The sequence below is a fragment of the Silene latifolia genome, chromosome 9, assembly GCF_048544455.1.
Source record: "Silene latifolia isolate original U9 population chromosome 9, ASM4854445v1, whole genome shotgun sequence".
In the NCBI taxonomy this organism is placed as follows: Eukaryota; Viridiplantae; Streptophyta; class Magnoliopsida; order Caryophyllales; family Caryophyllaceae; genus Silene; species Silene latifolia.
Window position 1 is genome coordinate 14,172,754 of NC_133534.1, and position 26,116 is coordinate 14,198,869.

Genomic DNA, 26,116 nt, shown 5'->3' on the forward strand with positions numbered 1-26,116 from the left:
TGCCTACCTCCCATCCCCTCTCTTATCTCCCTCCCTCCCTCCTTATTTATTGCTTTTTCTCTCTTTTCACACTACCTTTCATTCAATGCCCTCCTCTCCCCGTCACTCACCTAAGTTGTTTAATGCACTACCTCCAAAAACACTCCCCTATGACTAAACAACATAGGGAAATAAACCAATGTCGTTGTGTTTGTCGTCTGATGGTATCGAGTTTCAGTATCAACTTTTCAATTTAACGACAAGATAGTGCCAAAATTGTTTTTTAAGCGTAATGGGAGCCACAAGGCGTATTTAGGCCTATGAGGTTCGAATACAGGTCATGAAAACCAATACTCATAACTTTATCAACTAAACTAGTTAACATCTGCGGAAACCTCGTATTTAAAGTTATCGTGTCACAATGCTAGGCCCATGCCTTAAAATAATGTCTCACACTACTATCGGTATTGTGAGACACTATGCCAAGAAAGCAATTGGGGAATTAACACGTCTCATTTATTTATTTTTTCCGCTTCACTCTAGAAAAAAAAGCTGATAATAACTAAACAAAAGGTTAAAATGATTTGGGAACGGCTGACTAAAGTGTAGCAACCAGAATTCCGAAATTATATTACATTGACTGTTCAATTCCACACTTGATAAGGACAAATCTACAATCACATCTTGATTTTCTCCTCTTCCACATATTGGATGTCTTATTTTGCACCAAAAAGTCGGAAACAGTCAAGTCTGACACTTGGACACGTACTTCTTTTATTCAACACTCGCAACCTAATCAACCTAATCATTTAGCTCTAACTTATTAAGATCACTAACTAACTTAATGGGAGGGTTTAAGGGTAAGGGTTTAACTAATGATGATGATGATGATGATGATGATGATTTAGGTGGTGGTGGAGTTGCACAAACTGGGATAATTGACCTAATTTGAACTGCTTGGGCAATCCCATTTGACTTTTCACAGTAATTTACCATATTACCCCCCTGAGCACAACCTAATGGTCCAAAAAACAAGTTCCTAAAATAGCTCTGACCTAGTTCCAGAAGGGCAGCATTAGGCTTGTCCGACACAGTGTCGCCAAAATTACTATTTTGCCCTTTGTCTCTGAAGATACTATTGTTTTTAGAAGTTAAAGGTAGGATCTTTGAGGTTGTTCTTGGAGGAGGTGGTGGTAAAAGGTCTACAAAGCTGTTTTGTTGTTTCCAAGGATTATTGTTAATGTTGTTGTTATACTTAAGAGGATAATCTGATCTCCATGGTCTCGTGTTTCTCGATCGTCTTGGATGATTATTCGGATAATGACGATGATGATCGTTTTGCTTTCCGGATTTTTGTGGCTTGAAATTTGATAGAACTCTTCTTACAATCATTTGTTCTTCCTCTTCTTTTTCGTCATTGTGTTGATTCTCTACTGATTCTTTCTTTGAAACCAAACTTGGTAGTGGCACTGTACATACAAATAATCAACATTAAACCTTTTCATAAGGTTATGAGTCGGTTTCACATAAAAGACCGTGTTATATTATAAAACTAAAAGTTTATGTGACGATTTTGAAGATAATAATAACTTGTAGTAGATGAACTATTAACAGTAAAAAATGACTAGAAACCATAAAAAGATGATCAAAAACTAATGATTTTAATAAATCGGAAATAATGAGATTAAGAAAGTAAATTACTCTTTTTTAAAGAAGACCAAGCAGAAATAGCAGCATTCTTCTCAGCTTGTTTCTTAGTTTTGGCAGAATCACCAGTAAAACTCAAACCAGCAAGTTCAACTGTGCAAGTAAATACTGGGACATGTCCTGGTCCTGATCTTATTGTTGTATATACTGGCAAATTTAGTCCTGCTTTATGTGCTGTTTCTTGTAGCAGATTTTTGTACACTCCTGTCTCATCCTTCCACCCCACAAAATTTACCAAATTTCCGAAATAAAACACAATCAATTTCATTAAAAAAAATGATCCAATTGACAAAAAATCACTAACCAAATTACTCCTTACTATATTCTTCAAAAAAAAAAATTACTCCTTACTATAAATTTGTAACTTATCACAGTATGGTCTAGGGAACTCAATATATTAGCCGACCCCAAATCATTATTTCTCATTACTTGGGTTATAATCCGTTCATGTTAGCCGACCCCAAATCATTATTTTTCATGACGACTTGGGTTATAATCGGTTCATGCTAACCGTCCCCAAATCATTATTTCTCATGACTTGGCTTATAATCCGTTCATAGACCCCAAATCATTATTTCTCATGACTTGGGTTATAATCGGTGCATGTTAGCCGACCCCAAATCATTATTTCTCATGACTTGGGTTATAATCGGTTCATGTTAACCGACCCCAAATCAGTATTTCTCATGACTTTGATTTAATCAGTTTATGTAAACCCCAGATCATTATTTCAAATGACTTGGGTTATAATCCGTCATGTTAGCCAATTCAGAATCATTATTTCTCTTAATTTGAAATTAATCAGTTTTATGTAAGTCGACCCCAAATCATTATTTCTCATGACGTGGACTATTTTTTCGGTTAACATGACTTGTAATGAGTATTCATGTTAGATGACCCCAAATCATTCCGAGACTAAGAAAAGAAGAATAGCAAAACTTACAAGAACCCTAGCAGTGAGAGACTTAGACCCTCTAGAAGATAGTAGATTAAGAGCAACTTCAGCAGCAGAATGTTCAGCTTGTCTTAATGTAGGAGAATAACCCGGGCTCTCGAATATTTCACCATTGAAATTAACAGAAGCTCGAAATCTTGGAGCATGATCTGGTCCTTCTCTCATACAAGCATAAGCTGGTAGATTAAAACAGCTTCTTTGTGCTAGTTCTTGCAACTGATTTTTAAACATTTTTTTACTATTTTTTTTTACTTGTACTACACTACACAGTACACAACTTCAAGTAAAATAATGAAATGTTTGAAATTTAGATATGCATTTATGCATGAAACATAAGCCAAAAGTGACAATTTGGATGTTGAAATTTAGATTGTTGTTGTGTATAGAAAAAAAAGGCAAATTTGGTGTTTTTTTTTTCTGTATTTAAGTGTGGATGTATTTAATCTACTACAATTGCATGAAAATTGCTAGTTGAGAAGTATTCAGAAATTAATAGGGTGATGTGAAGGAGGGGAAAAATTGGGGGGGTAAAAGACCAAAAAAGATAGCTGACCAATTGGAAAATGTTTGTCACTGGTGAAGCTTTCAATTAACTACACTGTACTCTTATTAATGCCATGTCCTCTTATTTCAAAATGGGTTGGTTGACGGGTCGGGTCAGTTCGGTATGACAATTTTGTGTAGTCGGTTTTGTTTTTCAATGGACGAGTTTTGGCCAGTTGTTTTTGTAACACTAGTTTATGTACAGTCCAGGGTATTTGTGGGTGGGGTGGGGGGAATGATAGTCACTACACTTTTTGTTAATGTCACAACAATATTAGCTAAGTCTAAGCCTCTAAGGGCATGTTACTATTAACTGTATCACAAAAATGACTGGCATTATTAATTTCTAAGTGGTATTATGCCATAAAATTCCAGCCCGGCCCAGTCTTGGCCCGCCATTTTAGCAAAAATGATAAGAAATAAAAATAAATTGGTAAGGCCCGTCAGCCTGGCCCGCTCTTGGCCCGCCTCGGGCCTGATCAATTATATCCCAGCCCAGCTCGGCCCGACCAAGCCCGTCCTCCCCTGGCCCGGGTCTGACCAGGAGAGCCCGCCCCGCCCTTGGTCAGCCCGGCCCAGCCATAGCCCGACCCGAGTACATGTCTACATTATGCCTTGCCTTTTTTTTTGCCATAGGTAAAAAAGAAGCCTGTCATTTTTATCTAATCCATGTGCTTCCCTATTATGCACGAGGAATGAAACTAATTGAAAGACAATGAAAAGAGGTTAACGAATGTTAAATTCATGAAGAATTCCATGACCAAGTGATGAGTAGCTTCAATATCCATAACCTGCAAAACCAAATTATAATATGTGGTGTCGCATGTTGCAAAACTTACTCATAACATCGGCGACATTACCAACTCAACCAACATCTATTTACTTGATGGGTATTTGAAACAGGCAACACCAATACATCTATCAATATAAACGACACAAACGTGGAAGGTATTCATGGCGACCCTTTTACATAATTCTTTCAAACAACATTTCCACAACCGAATATCACACAAATCTCTACACATTCACAATAACATTACCCAGTACCACATCGACGCTCACAAAATGGCAGTCTATGAAGGAATTAGCCCTATGCGATTTATACATAGAGATTGTTCCCGATTGACCCATAATAAAAATTGCGATGGAAATAGCATCACTATACATTCACAATTAAGTTAAAACCAGTTGATTGGACACGCCATGTTTGTATCGATCTAATTTAGCACCCCCATCCAATAAACGCTGCAAAGATAAACACACTTGAAAATCTTGCCTAATAAAATCATTGCCTCACTTCAGTATGATGGTTTCCGCCAGGCAGCCCGGAGCTATTGCTACTACCTCCAACTCTGGCTGCCAAGGCGAGCACCTCAGGTGACATTTCCCAGTTCCCGCTTTGTCGTCCCCAGCTAGACCGCCTAGGGTGATGTCCTGAACGGTCAGCATTTTCGTCCACATGGCCTCGGATGTCAGCTGGAGATGCCTCACCTAACCTGCCATCTTTGACAAGGATCTCGTTGTCGCTCAATTGTCCTTCATTGGACTCGAGGCCTGGCCCAAATTCACCGCCCCATGTTGCTTTACGGCCCATCTCTATGTCATCTGTACCCTTCCCCATGCTCGGGCTGATAAACCCTGTACCCATTGGCCTGGATGGTGGTGGAGCTTCCTCTGATACCATGGCCCTAAAATTGTTCTTCGAAGGGAGGATGCTTATCCAGAATATTTCCTTGAAATTCTCGACCAATCCCTTGTTGTAAGGGTTTGCCCTTCGATCATATCTATATCTGAAGTTTTCGTAAGTTGTCTACATATACAAACACGAGTGTAAATTTCCCGTCACAAGACTTGAGAATAATGAGAAACGACAACACAATACTCTCGCCCTGTTTCACTATATATTAGCCTTTCCAACTTCATAACTTTTAAGCAATTGAATCATTTTTTTATGCAAATAGGGCCACAAGGACAGTTCTCATTATGACGGGATTTGAACATAGGTTCGGGGTACCACCCCTCATGACTTTGCCAGCTTGGATCACAAACAGTTAAATCATTGATATACTCCTGAAAGGAGCACAAATTCTTATACGAGATTTTAAGTAATGGATATATAGGTAGAATTTTAAATTAAATGGATTGTTGTTACATCATATAAATAAGATCTCCAATCGAAGAAAGAAAAACTCAGCTTAAACTTAGCTTCGTCTTACGGAGTATAAAACTTTCTTGATTGAACCGAGCAAACTTTAGAAAGTTGAATTTAAAGGCCAATTTTGAAGTTCAAGACAATTTGTTGAATATGAAAATCGATCAAATGGGGCTAATAAAATGAAAAGGTGGAGTAGAAACTAAAATAGAAGATAAAGGCTGTAGAGAGGCGACATACCTGATTGGTACTAATCAGGTACAAATGGAATGCTGTAAGCCCACCAACAAACCAAAGACCGATGAATGTATAAATAATAAGAACCATGGAGGCTGGGGTCTTAACCATGGCTTTCCAAATAGAAATATCTTCTGCATTCTTAATCCTCGTGATGTACACCCAGCAGAAAGCAAAAATATAGATACCCAAGATGGTGGTGGTTGAGACAAACATGAAGAAGAACCGATAATTTCTCTACACCAAGAATGCAACAAACAATTAGTTACCAAGCTATCTGCTGGCTATAGACGGATAGTAATTAGTTATAGCGGTGGCATTGATTTTCTCTACACAAGAACGCAACAAAAAATTATCTAGACGATAACTTTTTAGACACGAAGGATCTGATTTGAATATGGGTTCAATGAAAGTGGAATGGATTTGAATCACATCTTTAAGATCCGAATTCATCAAAGTAGGCTAATTTTCACAGATTGGAATTTGACCCATTGTGTGTAGGGCAGTTCCAAAATTTTAGACCTCATAAAATCTGAGTTAAATTTGGATCTAGATGTGATGTCTCAGATAACTCACCAGCCCAATGCATTGTCCAACCCAAGGGCAGTGATGGTCAAATCTCTCGACACAGTTGTTGCAGATAGAGCAATGTGAGCAGCGAGGAGGTCTATAAAGCATGCAAGTATCACAGTACTTTATCTTCACGGGAATGCCATTAACTTGAACTTCTTTTACACGAGGTAGGCGCAACTGTGGCGTTTGAACACCTCCAGCTTCAACACTACCATCGTTAACTTCTGGCTCTGGAGGATGTGCATTGCGAGGAATTATGCCTGGGTCTCTTCCTGATGTCATTAATAGGAGGACTAGATCCTGAAAACAAAGAAACCAAATACAAAATCTTCAGTGAATATAACATTACACCAATGACTCAAAAGACATTCAAGTTCCACGGATTATGAGGTATAGGGGTTGGGTGTACACAACCTTTACCCTATTATAAAACAAAAGGAGGTTGCTCATGGAATAACCTAATTAAATATGAGTCGGGATTTACATTGACCGATTGCTACTCTGAAAAAACTTAACACAGACAATTCAATATGAACATAGCATGACACTTGTGCTGAAAAAAAACATTGTGACCAAAGTTATACATTTAATAAGCTGAAACACATATTCGGCCAAACTTGACACCATTCCTCAAGTGGAATGCACAACAAAACCCTCTCAGACCTCTCCCCATGCCTGCCCACAAGATAAAATACAAAATGCTGATACAACAGATACTTGACGGATATATGCCAGATACAAACGAGATGCTAGGTGGTAGACAGATATGGCTTACCAACTATACAACAACTAGAAACAATATACCTCAAGTCCTCAACATAGAATGTTGATGTAATATTTGAACACCACGGGACTCAGCTGTTAATTACAGTTACCAGTTCACAGCATGGAGGAAGCATCAACCAATATCAAATAACATGAATAATCAAGGGATCAAGGCACTAATGAAAGTGCCACAAGTTCGAGAAAAATGCTTTTGCAACAACCCAAACAGCAACTAATTAACTGTACAGCAACATTAAGCTGTCAAAAGTTATATCAACAAGTTCTAAAAATTATCACACTAGTCGTCAATATCATATGCTTCACCTAAAGCCTAAAGTTGCAAAATCGAAAAACGTCAAAAGTTAGTAAGATTTTCGAACAAAAATATCTAAAACCTGAGGATCTTTTGATTGTAGGCTGTTTGAAAAGCTATTCTTTTCAAGAGACATCATCTGAACATTCATGTATGGAGGTCGAGGAACTTTAATTTCAAAGAGGATACTTACATTAAGATAAATGAGGAATTAAAAAAAATGCCCATTTAGGTATCACTCTGAAGCAACTTTTAAAGGGGTAATGGAACGCCATCATGCTAATTTAGTCAAACAAACACTCTCTAAATTTCCCCATTGTCTAAATTTCCCCATTCAAACACGCATTGCTCTATAAGTGATCCTTCAAGCACGCATTTGCACTTTCTGTTTTTAAGTGTAAAAAAACAAAAACTTATAATGATTAAAAGGGTTCAAAGAACCGTAACACATAATGCATGCAGCTAAACTTATGATGACAAAAAAGTTCAAAGGATCGTAATGAAGCACACAGCTAAAAACCTTCGTTTTTCAAATAAAACCAAAAAAAGAAGTTTGACAACTTCTAAGATTTTAGGCTACCATGATTCCATCAACACATCACCACGGATACGAAGAGAATTGAAGTCATAAAAGGAGCCATCATCTTTTATCATTATTATTGTCCACACACATGCAAAAAACAAGCTCAACCGACATATTATTTCAAGCACAATAATGTCACCAATCACAATCTCAGAAAGGACTGCATAAGCTAATTGCGATATAATGATTTTCTAAGAGAGTTTCCAGGGATGAATTAAGCATAAGAGGAGGGGTTTTATCTCAACTGACTGAGTGACTGCACCTTGGTTTAAAAAAGGAACAAATTGACAAGGTAAAGCAAGAATGCAATAAGAGAGGGAGGGAGGGAACTTACATACACAGCGAGAGCAACCACCACTACCAAGATTAATATTCCTGAGTTATGAGGGTATACATGCATAAGTTTTCGAGCAACAAATGCGCAAAATACTCCAACTGGGGCAGAAATGAGGAATATGGTTAAAAACAACGATCTGACATCTGGTCCAAAAATTAATCGCCCCTGAAATAAAAATATCTGCAGTAGAGCAATAGACACAATCTATTAGCAAAAGAGCACTTCAAGATACAGTTTAGCATAACATACATGATACACCACATCTGAGTGTTTGAACATACAACTACCTTCAAGAATAAAAAAGTGAGAAATTGTAAAATATATCAAGATAAATACAATCCGGAGTATTCAGAAAGTATTATCAGTAGCACAATATATTGTACAAGGCCATCTCACATGAGGCGAGGCATAAGAGGTTGGATGTACGCATCCTAACCCCTGTGTTAACATCATGAAGTGCGTTGTTTCCAAAGGCAAAAATTCACAGTCTTTGGGAAATAACCCTTCTTTCTCACTGAAGGCATCACAACTTGCAAATCACCAGAAAAATAACTATCTCACCATCATGAAAAGCATTGTCCTTCACTACCATAAAACCCCCCCGTCGTTGTCAGGAAAGCCTCACTTTATAATAGATTTTTAATTACAAAAGCAAAGGTGTATTTGTAGTCCTGTAAGCTACAACGTCAAAAACAACAAAACTCATATAAAAGCACCACTGTATCTATCCCACAGTTAAGCTGGAAAGCAACACAAAAACCAGCTGTTTTAAAACGTACTCAGGAAACGATAGTTGCCTGATAGAGTACAAAAGCTCTGCTTAATACTTCTTGCACAGCAAACACCACAGCAGCTTGCTTTTTTGGCCTATACCAAAACCGAAAATCCAATACAGAAGACAACCATTTAAAGAAACAAGGCACGCCGACTGCTCCCCGCAGAATACCAACTAATCTTAACCAAAGAGTACACACACTCTCCTTGAAGCAATCAAATGCTTGTATGAAGTGGCAACAAGATTTGTAACGAACAATTTTCCGACTTTCAAGTACTCAATGCTTGACTCATTCTATATTGAGCAACAATATATTTGACCAACACAACAAAATCATCAATATTAGCTCAAACTCCCTTTTGTAAATCTATGTTAGATAAGTAATTACCCAATATGGCAGATTAAAATCTCAAATCACAATCATTTTTTCCACTAATTAATGCAATTACATCCTTCTCTAATCACCTTTAATTACTACAACAAAATCACCAAGATTTGCTCAAACTCCTACACAATAAAGCAGATTTAAGATGACTCTCACACCATTTCTTATTTAAGACCGCCTTAATTTAAGAAGACTCTCACACCCGATTAAAATAGAGGTCTTAAGTTAAAGACGGCTAGACGGCTTTAAGCAAGACCGACTGTTCCACAACCACACTATAACTAAATCTACCATCTAATATCAAGCTTAAAAAAACTATACTACCCATTTCAGAAAATACCTAATTCAACAAAACCAACATCACAAAAAACAACAAAAACTTCTAAAAAAATTGAAAAATTGAAAAATTGAAAATTAAAAAATTGGGGAACTTACATTACTGCCTTTCCATGATTCATAAACCCTAAAATCAGTAGACCCAGATGCGAGATCCGAATTCTTTGAAGGAACAACATACATCTCTCTATCTTTTGACCCTTTTCTTTTTTTTTTTCTTCTACTAAAAAACCCCCAAAAAATGGAAACTTTAATGAAACCCCACCACAAAAAAGGTGGAAACTTTGTGGTTTAAATTAGGGTTTTGTTGCAATCATAATCATATGAACAACATAAGAGCTGAAATCAAAGGTAAAGATTCAATTTTTGAGCAAAAAAGGGAAGCAAAAGAGGATTTTGAGAAGGTAAGTTGGTGGGATTGAAGGGTACACTTTGTTTGCTCTTTGTTTCAATTTTTCTACATGGGTGGTTGTTGGTTGGTGTTTGATTATGGATTAGTCAAAGTATCAAATTATAGGGTTAATATGGAAATATGAGGTCAAGTGGCAAATTTGGGAAAAAAACTTGGTTTAATGACAATTGGTCCAAAAACAAACAAAAGAATTAAAGTCAAAGATAATTTGTAAGAACACTAAGCATTTTTAAGACACAAGTTAAATACTGTATTAAAAAGGTCCCTATTATATGGTGGTAATAAACATAAAATTTTTAGCACTTCTTAGGCAATTTATCGTGTGATTTGATTTGTATTTCACCCGATTTAAACTTAAAATGGATAATGCCTATGTTAAATGAGAATTTGTATTGTAAGAAAATATATAAATTTTTATTTGAATTGGTGTTAGTTACCCATTAAGAAATTAAGGACACGCTATTAAATCATACATTTGCTTGTATAAATTACTATTGATATTAGTTCAAGTGTTGGGGGGCTATAGATTTATCGATTCCTATTATGTCGTGTTTATGCCTTTATACAACTATAAAAAAAAGACAAAAAAAAGTTATAGGAAAAACAAGCGATTGCATTTTGCTGGCTTACAAATTTTGCCAATATTAGGAAGGGAAAAAAAAAAACATTTTTAAGCAATTATTGAAATCCAACTTTTATACTGTATAATCATTCTTTACTTTACAAAGTAATATCGATTTTATATAGTTCGTATTTGATGCCACCTCATAGATAGTGCTATAAGAATTTGATTAAGTGCTTTATTGATTTAATTCGTCTTAATGAAAAACATGACCAACCTGGCCTGACAAGCCTCGACTTGTCTACGAGCCAAGTCAGATTGGCTCAAGTCTGACCCTAACACGACCCAGCCCGACTGTCGCCAGATGAGGGATGGTACACCCAGCTTGACTATTGACGAGTCCAGCTCAACCCACACGTGTCCGATACCTAAACGACCGATTGGCTACTGATTCTGAAATCAAAATAACAGATTTCCTTCCGCGAAAGTGGCAATTTGCCCCCTTAACTTTGTTCAATGGTGAAATTAGGCCCCTTAACTTTCAAATGTAGCAATCAAGCCCCATAACTTTAACAAAAAGTGAAATTCAGCCCCATTATTTGATTTTTCATGAAATTCCACCAAAATTCATTTTTATAATCCAATTAATCAAATATAAAATTTAATTTTATAACTTTATAAATTTATACAATCTATAAATTTTATACAATCAAATTTTTTATAATTTTACAATTTTAGACAATTTATTCTAAATGTAAGAATAGTTCATAAAATTGTATTATATTTTTATTTTGTTTAATATAGATGAATGTAAAATTATTCTTTAGTTGAATAACCAAACTTATACGGAGTATAAATTAAGAAATTTAAAATTAGTAATTTTATGTATTATTAGTTGTATAATATAAATATAAAATGAATTTTTGTTGAAATTTAAGTGAAAAATAAAATTTGGGGTTGAGTTTCACTTTTTGTTAAAGTTATGGGGCTTGATTGCTACCATTGAAAGTTATGGGGTCTAATTTCACCATTGAACAAAGTTAAGGGGGTAAATTGCCACTTTCGCGGATTTCCTTCACTTGCTAATATTTCAAACACTAGTAGAACAAAGTTCAAAGGGGATGGGAGACCCAAGATAACTGTGAACCATCCAACAGGGGAAAGGTAATAACCCCATCGACGATGAGTACCAGTTTCGCTGTTTGTACATGAAATACACCATTACACCTCTATGCCCCATATACGTACCTAAATTCGCAGACGGTTCCGACTCCTAAAACACTTTCAATGAGCTGAACAAACATAAACTAAGGTAATGTGGTTACTACAACCCTTTTGACAGCTTGCTACAACAATCCGCCATCGCATACAGATTCCTTATTACTTGTCCCACAAACCTTACAGAATGAAGAGAAAATGGCATCTTAGATATACAGAGAGGCGGGATGAGAATGCCTAAAGTTACAAAAAATTGGATATCCTGTAATCTATATCATAATGATGATACCGGAAGTTTAGTCACTCGGCTTTTCCTCGATTTGCAATATGATTGGAGATGTTCGTCATCAATGGTGCCCAAACTAGATAGCCGGACACCATAGTCTTCCAATCTCCGAATGTCTCGAGGAATTGGCGATTGCCAAATCCCATCCCACCAAGCCGGAGGGAGTAGTGGCGTATAGGCACACTGGCTGGCTTGACCATGACAACTCAATGGCCCGGCAAATTTGTTCCATACATGTCCCCATCCAATTTGATTGCTCAACCCGTTTGAAAGTAAGTTACTTTGAAAGCTACTGAGGAACGAAAAGTCGGGGTTCGTGCTGGAATTCTCATCTGAAATTTAACACGAGGGAAAAAAGACAGATATTATTAAATTTGTACCGGTTTTGGTTTTCCAAGGAGAATGAGATCAGGGATGAAGTGATGAATCAATACCGAGGGTCCTAGCAGCGGCTAGAGCTGCAATCAACTGAGCGTATGTAGTTCCAACTCGCCTCTGTGCCCCGGATATAACAGCATGTTTAGCTCGTGATGCAAGAAAAAAGTCGACAAATGCAACCCATCTAGGTGCTGGCCCCCAATCCTTTACCCGGAATCCCAATATGCGTGACTTGCTAACCTCAACCGATATATTTCCTCGAAAAAGTTCATAATCAAAATGAAGAACCTAGGACAAAGACAAAGTTATAGTTAGCACACACAAGGATAGCTCAATGCCAATCTAAAAAGTACCACCTCTATTCAATTGGACTCGCAACATTCCTTTTCGGAGTCCTTCATTTTTTATTTTTTTCACTACATTTTCAAGTGGGTAAGAAATGGCCAAAAACACTCTCATGTGAGTATGCGCGCATAGTTTTCAGCTCATAAAATTTTGGTCCAAAACCATAAATAAGGTTACTTCGAACTGATCAAAGAATTCTATTAAAGGTATGAAAACTAAAACTTCGATATAAAGGGGTACCTCTGCAAATTCTTCTATAATTGGCTTGATAGTGCTTATGAAAAAGGGGGTATCTGAGACCAAAACCACCTTGGGTCTTCCCACCATCTCAGAATTCTCCATTGCTGTCCTAAGGCAGCTCAGTGCCGCTTGCACTGCCCTCACTGACCTAATACAAAAACAAAGTACATCGCCTCAGTTATTTGAGGTCCAAGAAAAGCCCACCAGAGAAGGAGTTTTAAATGTTCACATCTTGAATAAAACACACTTTGAACGCTGAAGTAAAAACATATAGTTGGCATGAACACTTTCAACTGAATCGTGTTTCAATGACCTCATTGGCATATCTTAGTATACAACTATCCAATTGAAAATCATGTTTCAACAAGGTTCAAATGTTAAGAGTTAACTGGAAACCGAAACCCAGTTTGTTGACGTACAAATAATGTACTTGGGAATTGAGGTGGAAATACTTGCAATGAATAAATGAATTATACATGGGCTGGGACAGTAAAATAAATAAGTAAATACCAAATGAACATAGATAAAACAAGAATTGACGTTCATGGATTACAATAACGAACTCAAGAAAAGCAGGGGCACCACTTCTTCACTGGAAGTTGATGACATCCCAAACGCGAAATAAAAAGAGCAATAAATACTGATTTCATGAAATCGGATCACTTGACTAAATAAAGCTCGCTGCCACCGGTGAGCCAGTGTCTCTACATGGGTCCAATGACACCATAAAGTAAAATTGTTTTGTCCATTATGATTTATGATTTATGCCCGCTTTTGATGTTGAAAAAATTTAATATGTACTATAATTTTGTATGATGACAGAAATTTCAATGGGATCATTGCGCCATAAATGAGGCTAATACTGACTTAAAATGTGCTCGTGGTAGCGTTCAAAACCTTGACAAAGCGGCCAGATGTAGCCCAAATATAATACAATAGTATTACACTGTCGGACATACATGCTCGTCAAGGGGATCACTTTTGGCACAACGTAATTTTGGAAATCTAACATTGCACTTGCACATAAACTGCGCCTAGCATTCATCAATTGTGAGCTTTTGTCTCAACACCTTCCCCTCTTCGCTATGGCCCCCACCGCCTCGCACATTTTAAAACCAAGCAATCTTTCTAATGTTTGTACCTATGTTACTACACACCACTGCGGCTATGTGTCCAATATCCAAGCTATGACACGTGCCACATTTAGAATTTCTATTTTAGACCAAAAACATGAAACTTTTTTCCAATTAGCCATATATGACTCTCTAACACCGTGTCACATACTCATTTCAAAGCTGGGATCTTGGCCAATGGCAATAGAAGATGGGATCTCGGCCCAATAATCTCTTATGTTTACTTACAAGTCTTTAAGAAGTGCCCTTTACTATTTCCAGCAAGAAACTGGATAGCTACCTAAATAACCAGTAACATTTGCTGCCTTTTGACAAACTTGCAAGTCCCAAATAATCCTAATGTAGACACTCAAATGCAAAAGAAACATCACATTCCTTCCATTATGCTACAAAAACATTGCCAGAGATTTATTTTGACTAATTTTTTAATCATTAAGGTCACAAGAGAATAATAGAAGAAAATTCTCAACACAGCATCTGATACCAGTCTCTAGTGCTAACACAGTGATGCAGGAAACTGACATAGATTATGCCATGGTTACCGAATTCGCTATGAATACGTCCTTACCAATTCGCGATTCGCTCTTATAGAATGTGTGTTATATGTATTTTCAGTAAGCAACATAATAGAATTCGCTTTTCACAATTCGCGATTCGTTGGGCACCGAGCGAATTCGGTAACCATGGATTATGCAACGAGATACGTAACTTATTCTGTAACAATACCTATTCATCAGCATTCGCATATGGAGTGTGATATCTGGATCTCCATTGTTGGCAAGAACAGACCTTACTGCTGCTTCAATACTCACTGAAGGAGATATAAGTAGTCGCAGTAACTCCCCAAAAACATTAGGTCTGGAGTTAACTTCTGGCTTTCCAAACAACTCAAAAGCGGCACTTTCCATCTCAGGATGTACATTCTTCAAGAAAAACTGAGCTGCCACAGCATCGGTTGTATTTTGTATCCTATTATGAAAACATAAATTACTAATTTTATAGATGTCCATAAAATCAACATCAACAAAAACATCACACCAGTGCCTAAAAGGCTTCCCTCGATGGGGGTTGGCCATGCGCAGTTATCAGTTGTCACCCCCGAGTTACCGACACAAAGAGATTGATTCTGAATGATGCATAATGAAAATTATGGCGGAATGCCAGTGTATGACTGCTATTTCACAATACACAACCAATTATTGAGTCATTTTGTTTCATTCCATCATAATCCAAATCAAATCATAATAAACATCAACAAGAAAAAATGCTTTCAGGGTTTTACCAGATAATTGGCTCTTGCCACTCTCTCCAATTGCTGCAAAGGATGTTAGTATGCGACGGCTTCTGAAAGTCATCGACACGAGCAACCAAATCACGGCCATATTTTGACATACAACCATTACGTCTCCAAAGACGTTTGACCTCATTCAGGGTAAATGAAGCATTTGTGTATACAATATAATCGCCAAATGGATATTTGCCCCTGGAATGAAAGCACAGTTGTTAATATGACTCAATAATGGCCAAAACAAAGTGCTAAACCATTTTTTTTGTCTTCGACATGAAATAGCAATGTATAACAAACAAGGTAGAAACTGGTCAGAAACAACTTATATCTGATTTGCCATAGAAATTTATCACATATTTTAAACCCACAAAGAAACACAACAAACTAGTAAATTTTTGGTATCACTTTCAAAGAATTAACCTCATTTAGAATCACTCAAAAATACTAACTCATTTAGAGAAAGTCCCATCGTTATTAACAATGACGCAAAGACACCAGACCCGAACACAAACTTTTTGGTAACCGTCCAACGGTAAGATATGGTACGACATGAGGATTCCAGGGATGAGGTGATCTTTTACAGTTTCAAGTTATATCTCACCAAGACCTCAAAACTTTGCCACGTCTTGCCCTAACATGGTATAAGACAATCTTATTCAAAACTTTCCGCGGCAAGAAAAAATCATGATTGGGAAGAATGTGGGAAAATTATCAAATGTTAAAAACACTAATTCCTATATCCATCAAGTGCATCTAATAATATGCATACATGTAAAAGGAAAGGCTTCAGAGAGAACCAATATGCCTGGTTTGCCCGATAATCAATGAGCGATTCAACATGATGCTTAATGCCGCGCCAGTTAAAATCTTGTACATTTCATTCCCAAATCCAGCTTCTGATGCCTTAGCTATGACAAAACCATGACGACAAAATTGATCTGGAGGGAGCTGCCTTATTCTTGTGGCGCCTGAAAATAGCATAGAAATAATGTCGAAACCTCACTCAAGAACTGCTTTAGAACAAGGTAAGCTCTCTAGACTAAAGGCAATTATCAAGGGAAAAAAAAAGAAAAAAGCTAAACAAAATCCGTTATGTCAATAACATTACTTCAATAGTGTACTGAGGAATCATATTTCATATAGGGACGCCCTGTGCCAAGATGGCTACCATGACCAATAGAATTTGGCAGATTCTGAAGATTCTCGTAACTCACATCATTTAGGTACTCTTTTAAGTTGTAAATTCTATATTTCCAAATTGACTTAACCCGGTATTAGGATCCAAAGTGTTCTACTACCTCCATTTTAGTGAATAAGCCTCATTTGATTTTTTGTGGAGAGAAAAAAAGGTAAATTGAGACTTCTTCTCTGAAATGGAAGGTGTCGTTGGAGTTATTCTCCTCATTACAAATTTGAATGTTGAACCCCAAGATCACATTTCAACATAGATACAACAAGACCATGGTTACCAGATTCGCTATGAATACGCCCCTTGCCGATTCGCAATTCGCTCTTATAGAATTTGTGTTATACTTATGTATTTTAAGTAAGCAACTTGATAGAATTCGCTTTTAACGATTCGCGATTCGCTGGGTACCAAGCAAATCCGGTAACCATGAACATGACCACCTTCGTCTAGAATCATATACAAGGGTTTTCATTTTATCACAAAAAAAAGGTTTGCTTAGAATAGAAGTAATTGCTATGGGAGTAATATAGCTGAAATAAGAATGGTGGAGAGTCGTGGCCAACTAGCGGCATAGGGTGGAAATGAGAGAAGCAGGCTAATAGTTACCTAACTAACCTACTTCCCCCATAGTAATGTGTTACCTCATATGGGAATAATAGTTCCCCATCACCTCCTTTTCCACCACCACTTTCTACATTTTCCGATTGTTTTGAGTACTAAAACCCCGATATAATTAACTACCCCACCCCAAGCAAGCAAGCCCCAAACAAAGAGTGGCTAATTCCCTACAATAACTAAAGATCCATCCCCACAAATTCTCAAATTAGCCTCATACAAACATAATGCTCTAATCATTACCATGCTCTTTGTGTGAGAGGATTACATAATTAAAATCTATACCATCTCAAAAACACTAGCTTAAACCTTAAACCTTCAGCTTCTAAACTCAAACTCAACAAATTCCTTCACCTAAAACATTGTACAACACCTGCTTATACAAAAATACTCCTTCCATTTCATTCATTTGTTTACCTATCATATTCTGTGTGAGGGTTATTTTAATCAACGGTAAACAAGTGATTGCGACCGAAGGAGTAATTCTTTATACTATCATTAGATGAAAGCTGAGAGCTTTCTTGCAAATTATTGATCATCTATCAATAACCATGAAAATACCATGACCATCAAATAATCCCACCGTCTCGATTAATTCTTTTACGTTTACTTCTGAAACTAGCACATGTGAAATATTATCAACTTGTACTTAAAACGGGGAAACATAAAGAAATAAACTACAAAAAAAAAAAAAAAAAAAAAGAATTACCATTAACAAGAAAATGATGATGAATCAATCTCCTAACACGAAGAGATTCCTTCCAAGCAGCAAAATCACCCTTATAAACATGACCCATTTCTTCAACAGTAGCACAAGACCCATGATTATTTCTCAAAGATAAAGAAGAGTTGATTAAATTCATTTCTGGGTCATTTACAGAAATTGAAATTATATTTGAATCTGGGATTTTCTGAGGAAATACTGCTTCAACTGATGGATCAACAAGTCTAACACTAATTATCATAAACCCAATTAATGTTAATATTCCAATTATAATTAGTACTGATTTTATGCTAATTAGTAGTAATCTTTTCTTTGATCCAGTTAATTTCATTTTTGCTTTTGATTTTTGAGAATTTTGTTGGAAAGAAATAAACATGGGATTGCATATTTTGAAGGTAGATTTAGTATGGATCGGTCTTTTTACTAAAATGACCTTATGGTGGAGAACGTTATAGCGGGGTAGGCCGTAGGCCGGATAAAATTGACCTAACCAAAATGACCGACCCCACACGGTCACATCTGAGAATTATTTGAACCAAATTGTCCTGACCCAGTATAATAAAATACGAATATTTATTGTTGCACACTAATTATTATTCATAAAACAAAATAAGAGTTGATCCGAAAATGACTTAAAACCGAATTGTCCCGGTTTGACCTGACCTGGCCAAAAGTTTGCAAACCCAAAATGACTCGAACCCGAAATGTCCCGACTCGACCCGACTGACCCGAAGTTTGCAAACCTAAAATAACCCCAACCCGAAATAACCTGACCCAAATTTGACCCGATTAACCTATTTACCAGAACTAGGGAAGGGTATTTATCAGAACACAAATTGTTGTGTAAGACCAATTTATCCAAAAGACTAGCCCAATAACTATAAGCCCAAATAAATTAATTAATAAATATGTAAAAAATTATTTTATTTTGATAACCTAAAATTTTATATTGATAAATTGTATATTTAGATATGTTAGTTTTTATCATAAAATATCGGGTAGTTAAAATAAAATTAAATTATAAATAAATATAGTTGTTTCCTTTGAGCTTCTACCCTTTTGGGTCAGTCCTATGTTATAGGACGGTCCTATAGGAGAGTTGTTGTTATCAGAAAGGTATTTTCGTCAGTATGGTGCTGTGGAAAATTGTACACCATTTGAAGGGAGACATGGGGATTACGTGGGCGTATATTTTTTTTATTTTTTTTGGTGCTTAAGAGGGGCGAAACCCGAAAGAAAATAACTACTTAGCTAGAAACAATACGGGGAAAAGCGACCCCCAATAAATCTTCTCTAAGAGTCGAGCGAAGGCCTTCTGGTGGAGTATCAAAGAATGACGTATCTGTAGAGGAATAAACTCCCGTATTAGTTAGCCAATCCGCTGCTCTATTTACCTCTCGAAACACATGATCGATATGGACTGTCCAACCATTCATCCCGATAAGCTGCTTGCATCGATGAACCAAGGGACGGAGATTGTTGTTAAGCAATTGCTCCTCTCGAACAAGATCGACGCAACTTTTATTATCCATATGAACTAAAACCTCGGTTAAGCCCATATGTCTAGCTTGTTCCATACCTATCACAAGTGCCCTCGTTTTTAAGATCTTGTGTTGTGTGATTGTGTCACGATGTTAGACCACCAGAAAATTTGTACAAATACCTCACCCTTGTAATTTTTGATCGTATGGACGCATCGTTAGAAATCAAGAATCCCTCCTAGGCTCCTAGAGATTAAAAAAGTTGCCCGATCTCCTAAAATTCTTCTTTGGACTCAACTCAACTCGGCGACTCATGACCCGAAATAAAACTGAGTAGGGGGTGTAAAAGTATTAGGCAATGTTTGGTTTGTTTATGAGTATTAGGCTATGTTCTCTGGAACTAAGTTTTAGTTCAATCCACTTTAATTTTTTATTGCTTATAAGTTTAGTTTAGTTTAGTTCAGTTCAGATTTGTTAAGTTCAGCCAATTTTAGTCCAAAAGAACATAGCCAAAAAGATTCAAGAAAGAAATGGAATATAAATTCTGTAATTCAAATATACCTCGTTACAGAGTCTTTAGCTACATTATGAAAGAGAACATCATTAACTCCAATAAACACCAAATGGTCTCCCCCGTTCAAAACCCATTCCCGTTATTGGTGTTTTCAGGGGGTTTATATTAAGCAGTGACGTAGCTAAAATGTTTTGAGTGTGGGGTTAAGTTTATGTAATTATCATCCATTTTATTTTGAGGGTTGCGAAACATCGTCGACGTTTTATAACAAATCGTCGGGCGTTTTTTTTTTTAAAAAAGACACTCCCTACCCTTCCTCTCCCCCTTTCTACTCTATTCTCTCCCAAATCCTCCCAAACAAACAACAAACTTAAAAAAAAATCAACACTTTGTTCATCCGATTCAATGTCGAACAAGTTACATCAAACGCTAACAACGAATCATCGGTAAATAATTAACTACTTATTTTATTTCTCGTTTGAATCGAATTAGAAAGAATTGGATTTATAATCAAATTACCTTGTGAATGTGAACTAGTATGGATGGTATTAGCTTGAATCGAAATAGTACGAATAGAATTAGTATTGAATTACCTTAGCATGAATCGAACTTATCATAACCCTCGTAAATTTGTTTGTCGTAGTTGGATGTTGAATTTCATCGTCCTGCATGGACTTGGACGACTACATTCATCGTCTTTCATGGACTTGGAAGACTACATTCATAGTCTGTCATGCACATGGACGATGAAATTCAAAGTCTGGCTTAGGCAAGGACGACGAAGAATTTGCACATCTAAGGTAGGGTGGACGTTGAATTTACACGTCCAAGATGGGAAAGGACTATGAAACTCATTGTCTGTCTTGGGCTTAGACGTGGAATGGGCACGTCTATAGTTGGGTTGGACGTTGGGTTTCAACGTCTGGTCTGGTGCTGGACATTGAAACTCAATGTCGGTTCATGGATCGGATTTTTAAATTAATTTTTTCTTTTTATTTAGTTTTTTCTCGTATATTTAGGTCGTTTTTACGTATTTTAGCACCTAATCATTGTTAAATTTGCGTGTTAACAGGATTCACTTGAAGAATTTGGTAGTGACGGTGTTAATTGCAACCATTTATTTATGACGGATACATGCTTTGCAAGTCGAGATGATGCGTTTGACTGGGCTCAGAAGATAGCTTTTGATAACGGGTTTTCTTTCGTGAAAGCATCAAATGGGTCCAATAATTGTAAACAACCCGAATTGTTGGAGTCATACATTCATTGTTCAAGGTACGAACGAACCAGATAGAAGATTGATCCCGACAAGCCTAAGAAGAAAGAGACACCTAAGTGTGAGTGTATGTTCCGGGTTCAAGCCGTCCAGAATAGGGTTAATGATGTAGATGGTAAAGAGTTGATAGTTTGGAATATATTGACTTTCGAGAGCGGTGGATATCACAACCACCGTCTAACAAACTACAAAGACGAGGATAGGCATTTTGCGGGTTTGGATGCCGGCGAGAAAGAGTACGTGAGGCAACAAGTCCGGGCATTGATTCCCCCGAGAGATATAAAAAAACGGTCTTCATCAAAGAACCCCCGATAAACCCCAACCTACAAGCACCCAAATTTATAGCGAGGCAAACAAGATTCGGTGAGAAATCAGAGGGACACGAAATGCCGCACAACAAATGTTGGCTCTAGCTGTAGTTGCGAAGTATGTGGAATGGCACAAGACAAATCCCGAGACAAAGGAGCTCAGTCATGTTTTCGATCATGTCTCATCCGGAAGCCGTAAAGTTATTCCGTGCTTATCCCCATGTCGTACTCATTGATTTGACCTACAAGACCAACGTTTACAATGTTGCACTCATTGAGCTTGTTGGTGTCACACCGTTTGGTTCTTCTTTCTTAATTGCTAGTGTGGTGCTTCCTTCCGAGTCGGAAAAAGATTACGCGTGGATATTGGAGAGATTAAGGGAGCTCCTCGAGTGTACGGGTGCATCTGTTTCAGCCTTTGTCACTGATCGGGACTTGGGGTGGATCACTGCTCTTGAATTCGTTTATCCTCGCACTCCTCACCTTTTGTGTCGTTGGCACTTGAACCGTGCTATGGAGAAAAAAGCACTCTCAAATGGTTCTACGGTATGGTACAAAAATATTATAATGGACAATACAGAAAGAGGTTGGAACCTAGTGATCGATGCAACTACCGTGGATGATTTTCGGAGCGATTGGGAAGCTTTTAGTAACACGTGGGAGGAGATGGCGACTTATGCGGCGAAACACATGGGGTAAATACACGAGGAAGTGGCTCTTATGTTATACGCCGCTTAGATGACGTCGCTCTTCGGTTTATCGTACGGCCCGGAGTAGTCATAATGTTATCTTCGCTATTCGACATCTGCATTTACGATGTTAATACGTCAGATAAATGTAAAAAATCAACTTTTAATACCAAAAAAAATCAAAATTACCCATTTAAATACAAAATTGACGGTCTAAACAAAATTAAAAGTCCGAACCATGGACGGACAATGAATTTCAAAGTCCGACCATGGTCAAGACATTGAGTTTTAACATTGATAAAAAATAAAACAAACAATAAAAGTCAATTCAATACCATGGTCAAGACATTGAGTTTCAACGTCTGAATTCAACGTCTGTCACCAACTCAGACGTATGAATTCTACGTCCATGGCCATTGCGTACAAACAATTTCAACGTCCTTCACCAGCGAAGACGTTCAGACTCAACGTCTAGACCATCCCAGACGTGGAGATTCACCGTCGAATGCCAGCCAATACGACAAATTTTATCATCTCTATCCATTTCAGACGTTGAAATTCATCATCCATCACCAGCCCAAACGGTGAATTTCAACGTCCAACAACATACCCGACACCCACGACCCTACATCCTATCCCTCTCCTCACCGGTACGACAGCAACGACAACGACACAACGACAACAACAACAACAAAGATGACCAACAACCACAAATCCATCAACATTACAAAAATAAAATCAATTTTACAAATCTAACCTAATTAAAATCAATTTATATAACCAAAATCATAAACTAATTACAAAAATTAAATAGAAATACTTACTTGTGGTGGTCGGTGTTGGTGCTGCGGTGCTGGTCGTCGGAGGTGGCGAGTGCGGCGGTGTTTGGTCTGGTGGTGGTCGTCGACTGCGGCAGTCGGTGTTTGTGGGTGGTGGGGTTTTGGTGGAAGAAGGGAGAAGAGAGTTGAGTGGTGAAAGGGAAGAAGGGCAAGAACGTCGTTTTTATGAAAAATGTCGACGATTCGTTATAAAACGTCGACGACGTTTCGCAACAATCTTTCTTTTATTATGGAATTGTAAAGATATAAAATTTTCAAATCTAACAAATTTAACCCACAAAACATTAATTATTCAAAAATATGTGTGGTCTCAAGACTCCCTTATTGACTACGCCACTAGGGCTAGGGTGATGGTTATGGGATGGGGTGGGGGTTTTAATGGGGAAGTTTGTTGTACATGGGCTAGGCGGGTGGAAGCATCGCGGATGGTGTAAGGAAAGAGGGCTAGTAACGGTTGGTTGGGTGTTGTCGAAGCGACACCAAAAACAAGGTATCAACAGGTAGTGGCAAATGTTCGTTATGGTGAGGATTAGGGATGAAGCTAGGGCAAAATAGAGACATGGGCCGGTTTTCATTTTGTTGAAGTATATCTATTCATCGACTCATTGTAGATCTCATGCCATTGGGATAGCATTGTGGATGTCTAATACTAAATTATATAAACCTCTTATAAGACGGTTTTATAATAAATTAATTTAGGTGGGACAAAGGCGATCGCTAATGAATTAATGATACAATATATTAAATACGAACCAATCTTAACGATAAAAATGAGTCCCTATTTTCTAAATATAAAATATTATGTAAATATTTACTAGTCATAAACTTTTTTGAGGAAATACTAGTTATAAACTTACAAGAACCATTGTTAATAGAAAAACAAAATATAAATAAGGCATGGATGAAAAAGCATATACATGAAAAAAATGTGGCTCTGTTCGTTGCCTCGAACACGCGACCTCAACGTTGTAGCTTGTAGTTGCAAGCTATATAAACCACTGCGACAACTTAGCATCACTAAGGCTCTGTGATAGGATGTCGCAACCTAATCAAAGATATACCCTAGACACAAATGAATGTAGTAATAGAGGTCGAACACAAGGAGACGGGAGTTGCTATATAAGTTGTTATGGGGTGAATTCTATCTAGGTTGGTTATCAATTGATTATATGATTGAGTTTGTAAACAATAGCAATAAAGGAAGAGTCTAGGAAGGTCGGGTCACGCATGCAAATTATGTAAACGCTCAAATTAAACATAGGAGTTGATAATATCGTTAATTGTTTAGACTTAAAGACAACCACCTCTCGGCCTTATTGTCAAACATAGAACGGGTCCTAACGAGCTCTCTCTATGGCTAGGTCGTCTACAAAAACATGCTTAGTCTAATTCATTTTCGTACCTCTCGACTTATAAAAGTGAATTAACAAATTTAATCTAAGATAGTGATCATTTATCAAGGCTCCGCACTCAGTCCTTTTCTATTTGCGATAGTTATGGATGAGTTGACAAGGGATATTCATGATGACATCCCTTGGTGTATGATGTTTGCTGATGATATTGTGTTGATTGATGGGACGAAAGAAGGGGTGAAGATAAAGTTGGAATTGTGGAGGCATACTTTAGAGACTCGTGGGTTTAGGCTGAGCAGTAGTAAGACCGAGTATTTGAGGTGTCCGTTCACTAAAGTGGCGGGGTCGAGATCGACAGAGGCGGGGAGTATTATTTTCGATGGGAATGTTGTTGAGGGGCCAGATTTCTGTAGATATCTAGGATCTATTATACAAAAAGATGGGGAGTTAGACAAAGATGTGGCTTACATAATTAAAGCGGGATGGTTGAAATGGAAGAGTGCTTCAGGGTTTTTATACGATAAAGATATGCCCCAAAGATTAAAGGGAAAATTTTATCGTACGACAATTAGGCCTGCCTTACTTTACGGTTCCGAGTGTTGAGCCGTGAAACATTGTCACATTCAAAAGATGAGTGTGGCGGAGATGCGTATGTTGAGGTGAATGTGCGGGCATACAAGGAAAGATCGATTAAAGAATGAGGTGATTAGGGAAAAGGTAAAAGTGGGGCCAATAGAGGACAAGATGATGGAAAATCGACTAAAATGGTTTGGCCATGTGAGAAGGAGACATATGAACGCACTAGTTAGGAGGTTGGAGACTTGGAGAACAGAAAAGGTCCCTAGGGGTAAAGGGAGACCGAGACAGACATGGCTGAGAGTGATAGAGCACGATATGAGATTTCTGGGGCTTGAGGAAGGTATGGTGACGGAGAGGGCACTATGGAGGGAAAGGATACATGTGGATTTTTAGTATTTGAGGTTTTTTTTACATATTTAGTATTTTTATTTAATTTTAAAAAAAAATATTATTTGTTTTTCCCTCCTTTATTACAACTTTTTTTACCAACCACTTTCTTATATATTTTACGTGGTTTACTTTTAAGGCATTTCGGATCTTTAATTCTATTTTGGTTTTCAAAATCGTTTTAATCTCTATTCTCGATTTTAATTTTAAGTTTTTATAAAAGAAATCCGGAATTCGATTTTAAAACCTGTAAGTTTACCTTGACTTTGTATTACATTTCGCTCTCTCTTTTGTTTTTCATTTTTCCCTTTTCTATTCGTTTTTTGAGGTGTGCGATCACCCATGGACGGTTCTAAAGGATGATTCATGTCAGCCAACCCCAAATTACTTTGGGATTAAGGCTCTGATGTTGTTGTTGTTGTTGTTGTTGTTGTTGTTGTTGTTGTTGTTGTTGTTGTTGTTGTTGTTGTTGTTGTTGTTGTTGTTGTTGTTGTTGTTGTTGTTGTTGTTGTTGTTGTTGTTGTTGTTACACGCCAACAGTTGCCAAGCACAAACACCTCAATACACCTCTCATAGTCATCACTGGAAGCCAGAGTATATAGACTGTACTCAAGGTGCAGGTGGCAGCTCATGACATAAAACAAATCATGACAAATGTAAA

General features: G+C 37.3%; 3 protein-coding genes across 3 annotated transcripts; all 3 read right to left on the minus strand.

Moving 5' to 3' along the window:
* Window positions 1–541: 541 nt before the first annotated feature.
* LOC141599160 (uncharacterized) lies at window positions 542–3,238 on the minus strand. The gene is made up of 3 exons (XM_074419086.1): window positions 2,630–3,238; window positions 1,681–1,900; window positions 542–1,448 (listed from the first exon to the last, which is right to left on the minus strand). Exons 1-3 carry the CDS (start codon window positions 2,870–2,872, stop codon window positions 781–783), a joined length of 1,131 nt encoding a protein of 376 aa, XP_074275187.1. The 5' UTR covers window positions 2,873–3,238; the 3' UTR covers window positions 542–780.
* Window positions 3,239–4,128: 890 nt separating this feature from the next.
* Window positions 4,129–10,136, minus strand: LOC141599161 (putative protein S-acyltransferase 7). Its single transcript, XM_074419087.1, has 5 exons — window positions 9,740–10,136; window positions 8,142–8,324; window positions 6,150–6,446; window positions 5,577–5,810; window positions 4,129–4,994 (listed from the first exon to the last, which is right to left on the minus strand). Exons 1-5 carry the CDS (start codon window positions 9,821–9,823, stop codon window positions 4,470–4,472), a joined length of 1,323 nt encoding a protein of 440 aa, XP_074275188.1. The 5' UTR covers window positions 9,824–10,136; the 3' UTR covers window positions 4,129–4,469.
* Window positions 10,137–11,750: 1,614 nt separating this feature from the next.
* On the minus strand, window positions 11,751–18,429 carry LOC141599162 (uncharacterized). Its single transcript, XM_074419088.1, has 7 exons — window positions 18,016–18,429; window positions 16,308–16,470; window positions 15,497–15,697; window positions 14,941–15,183; window positions 13,082–13,229; window positions 12,553–12,784; window positions 11,751–12,450 (listed from the first exon to the last, which is right to left on the minus strand). The coding sequence occupies exons 1-7, from the start codon at window positions 18,404–18,406 to the stop codon at window positions 12,107–12,109; spliced, it is 1,722 nt and encodes a 573-aa protein (XP_074275189.1). The 5' UTR covers window positions 18,407–18,429; the 3' UTR covers window positions 11,751–12,106.
* Window positions 18,430–26,116: the final 7,687 nt, after the last annotated feature.

Excerpts from the sequence above, each read along its gene's own strand:
- LOC141599160 (XM_074419086.1), bottom strand. The coding sequence starts at position 2,872 with ATGTTTAAAAATCAGTTGCAAGAACTAGCACAAAGAAGCTGTTTTAAT. Across the intron at positions 1,901-2,629 it reads CTCTCACTGCTAGGGTTCTT|GATGAGACAGGAGTGTACAA; the intron begins GTAAGTTTTGCT and ends GTGGGGTGGAAG. Across the intron at positions 1,449-1,680 it reads TTGGTCTTCTTTAAAAAAGA|TGCCACTACCAAGTTTGGTT; the intron begins GTAATTTACTTT and ends TTGTATGTACAG.
- LOC141599161 (XM_074419087.1), bottom strand. The coding sequence starts at position 9,823 with ATGTATGTTGTTCCTTCAAAGAATTCGGATCTCGCATCTGGGTCTACT. Across the intron at positions 8,325-9,739 it reads AATCATGGAAAGGCAGTAAT|ATATTTTTATTTCAGGGGCG; the intron begins GTAAGTTCCCCA and ends GCTCTACTGCAG. Across the intron at positions 6,447-8,141 it reads TGGTTGCTCTCGCTGTGTAT|GATCTAGTCCTCCTATTAAT; the intron begins GTAAGTTCCCTC and ends CTTTGTTTTCAG.
- LOC141599162 (XM_074419088.1), bottom strand. The coding sequence starts at position 18,406 with ATGTTTATTTCTTTCCAACAAAATTCTCAAAAATCAAAAGCAAAAATG. Across the intron at positions 16,471-18,015 it reads TCATCATTTTCTTGTTAATG|GCGCCACAAGAATAAGGCAG; the intron begins GTAATTCTTTTT and ends TGCTATTTTCAG. Across the intron at positions 12,785-13,081 it reads TTATAGAAGAATTTGCAGAG|GTTCTTCATTTTGATTATGA; the intron begins GTACCCCTTTAT and ends TCTTTGTCCTAG.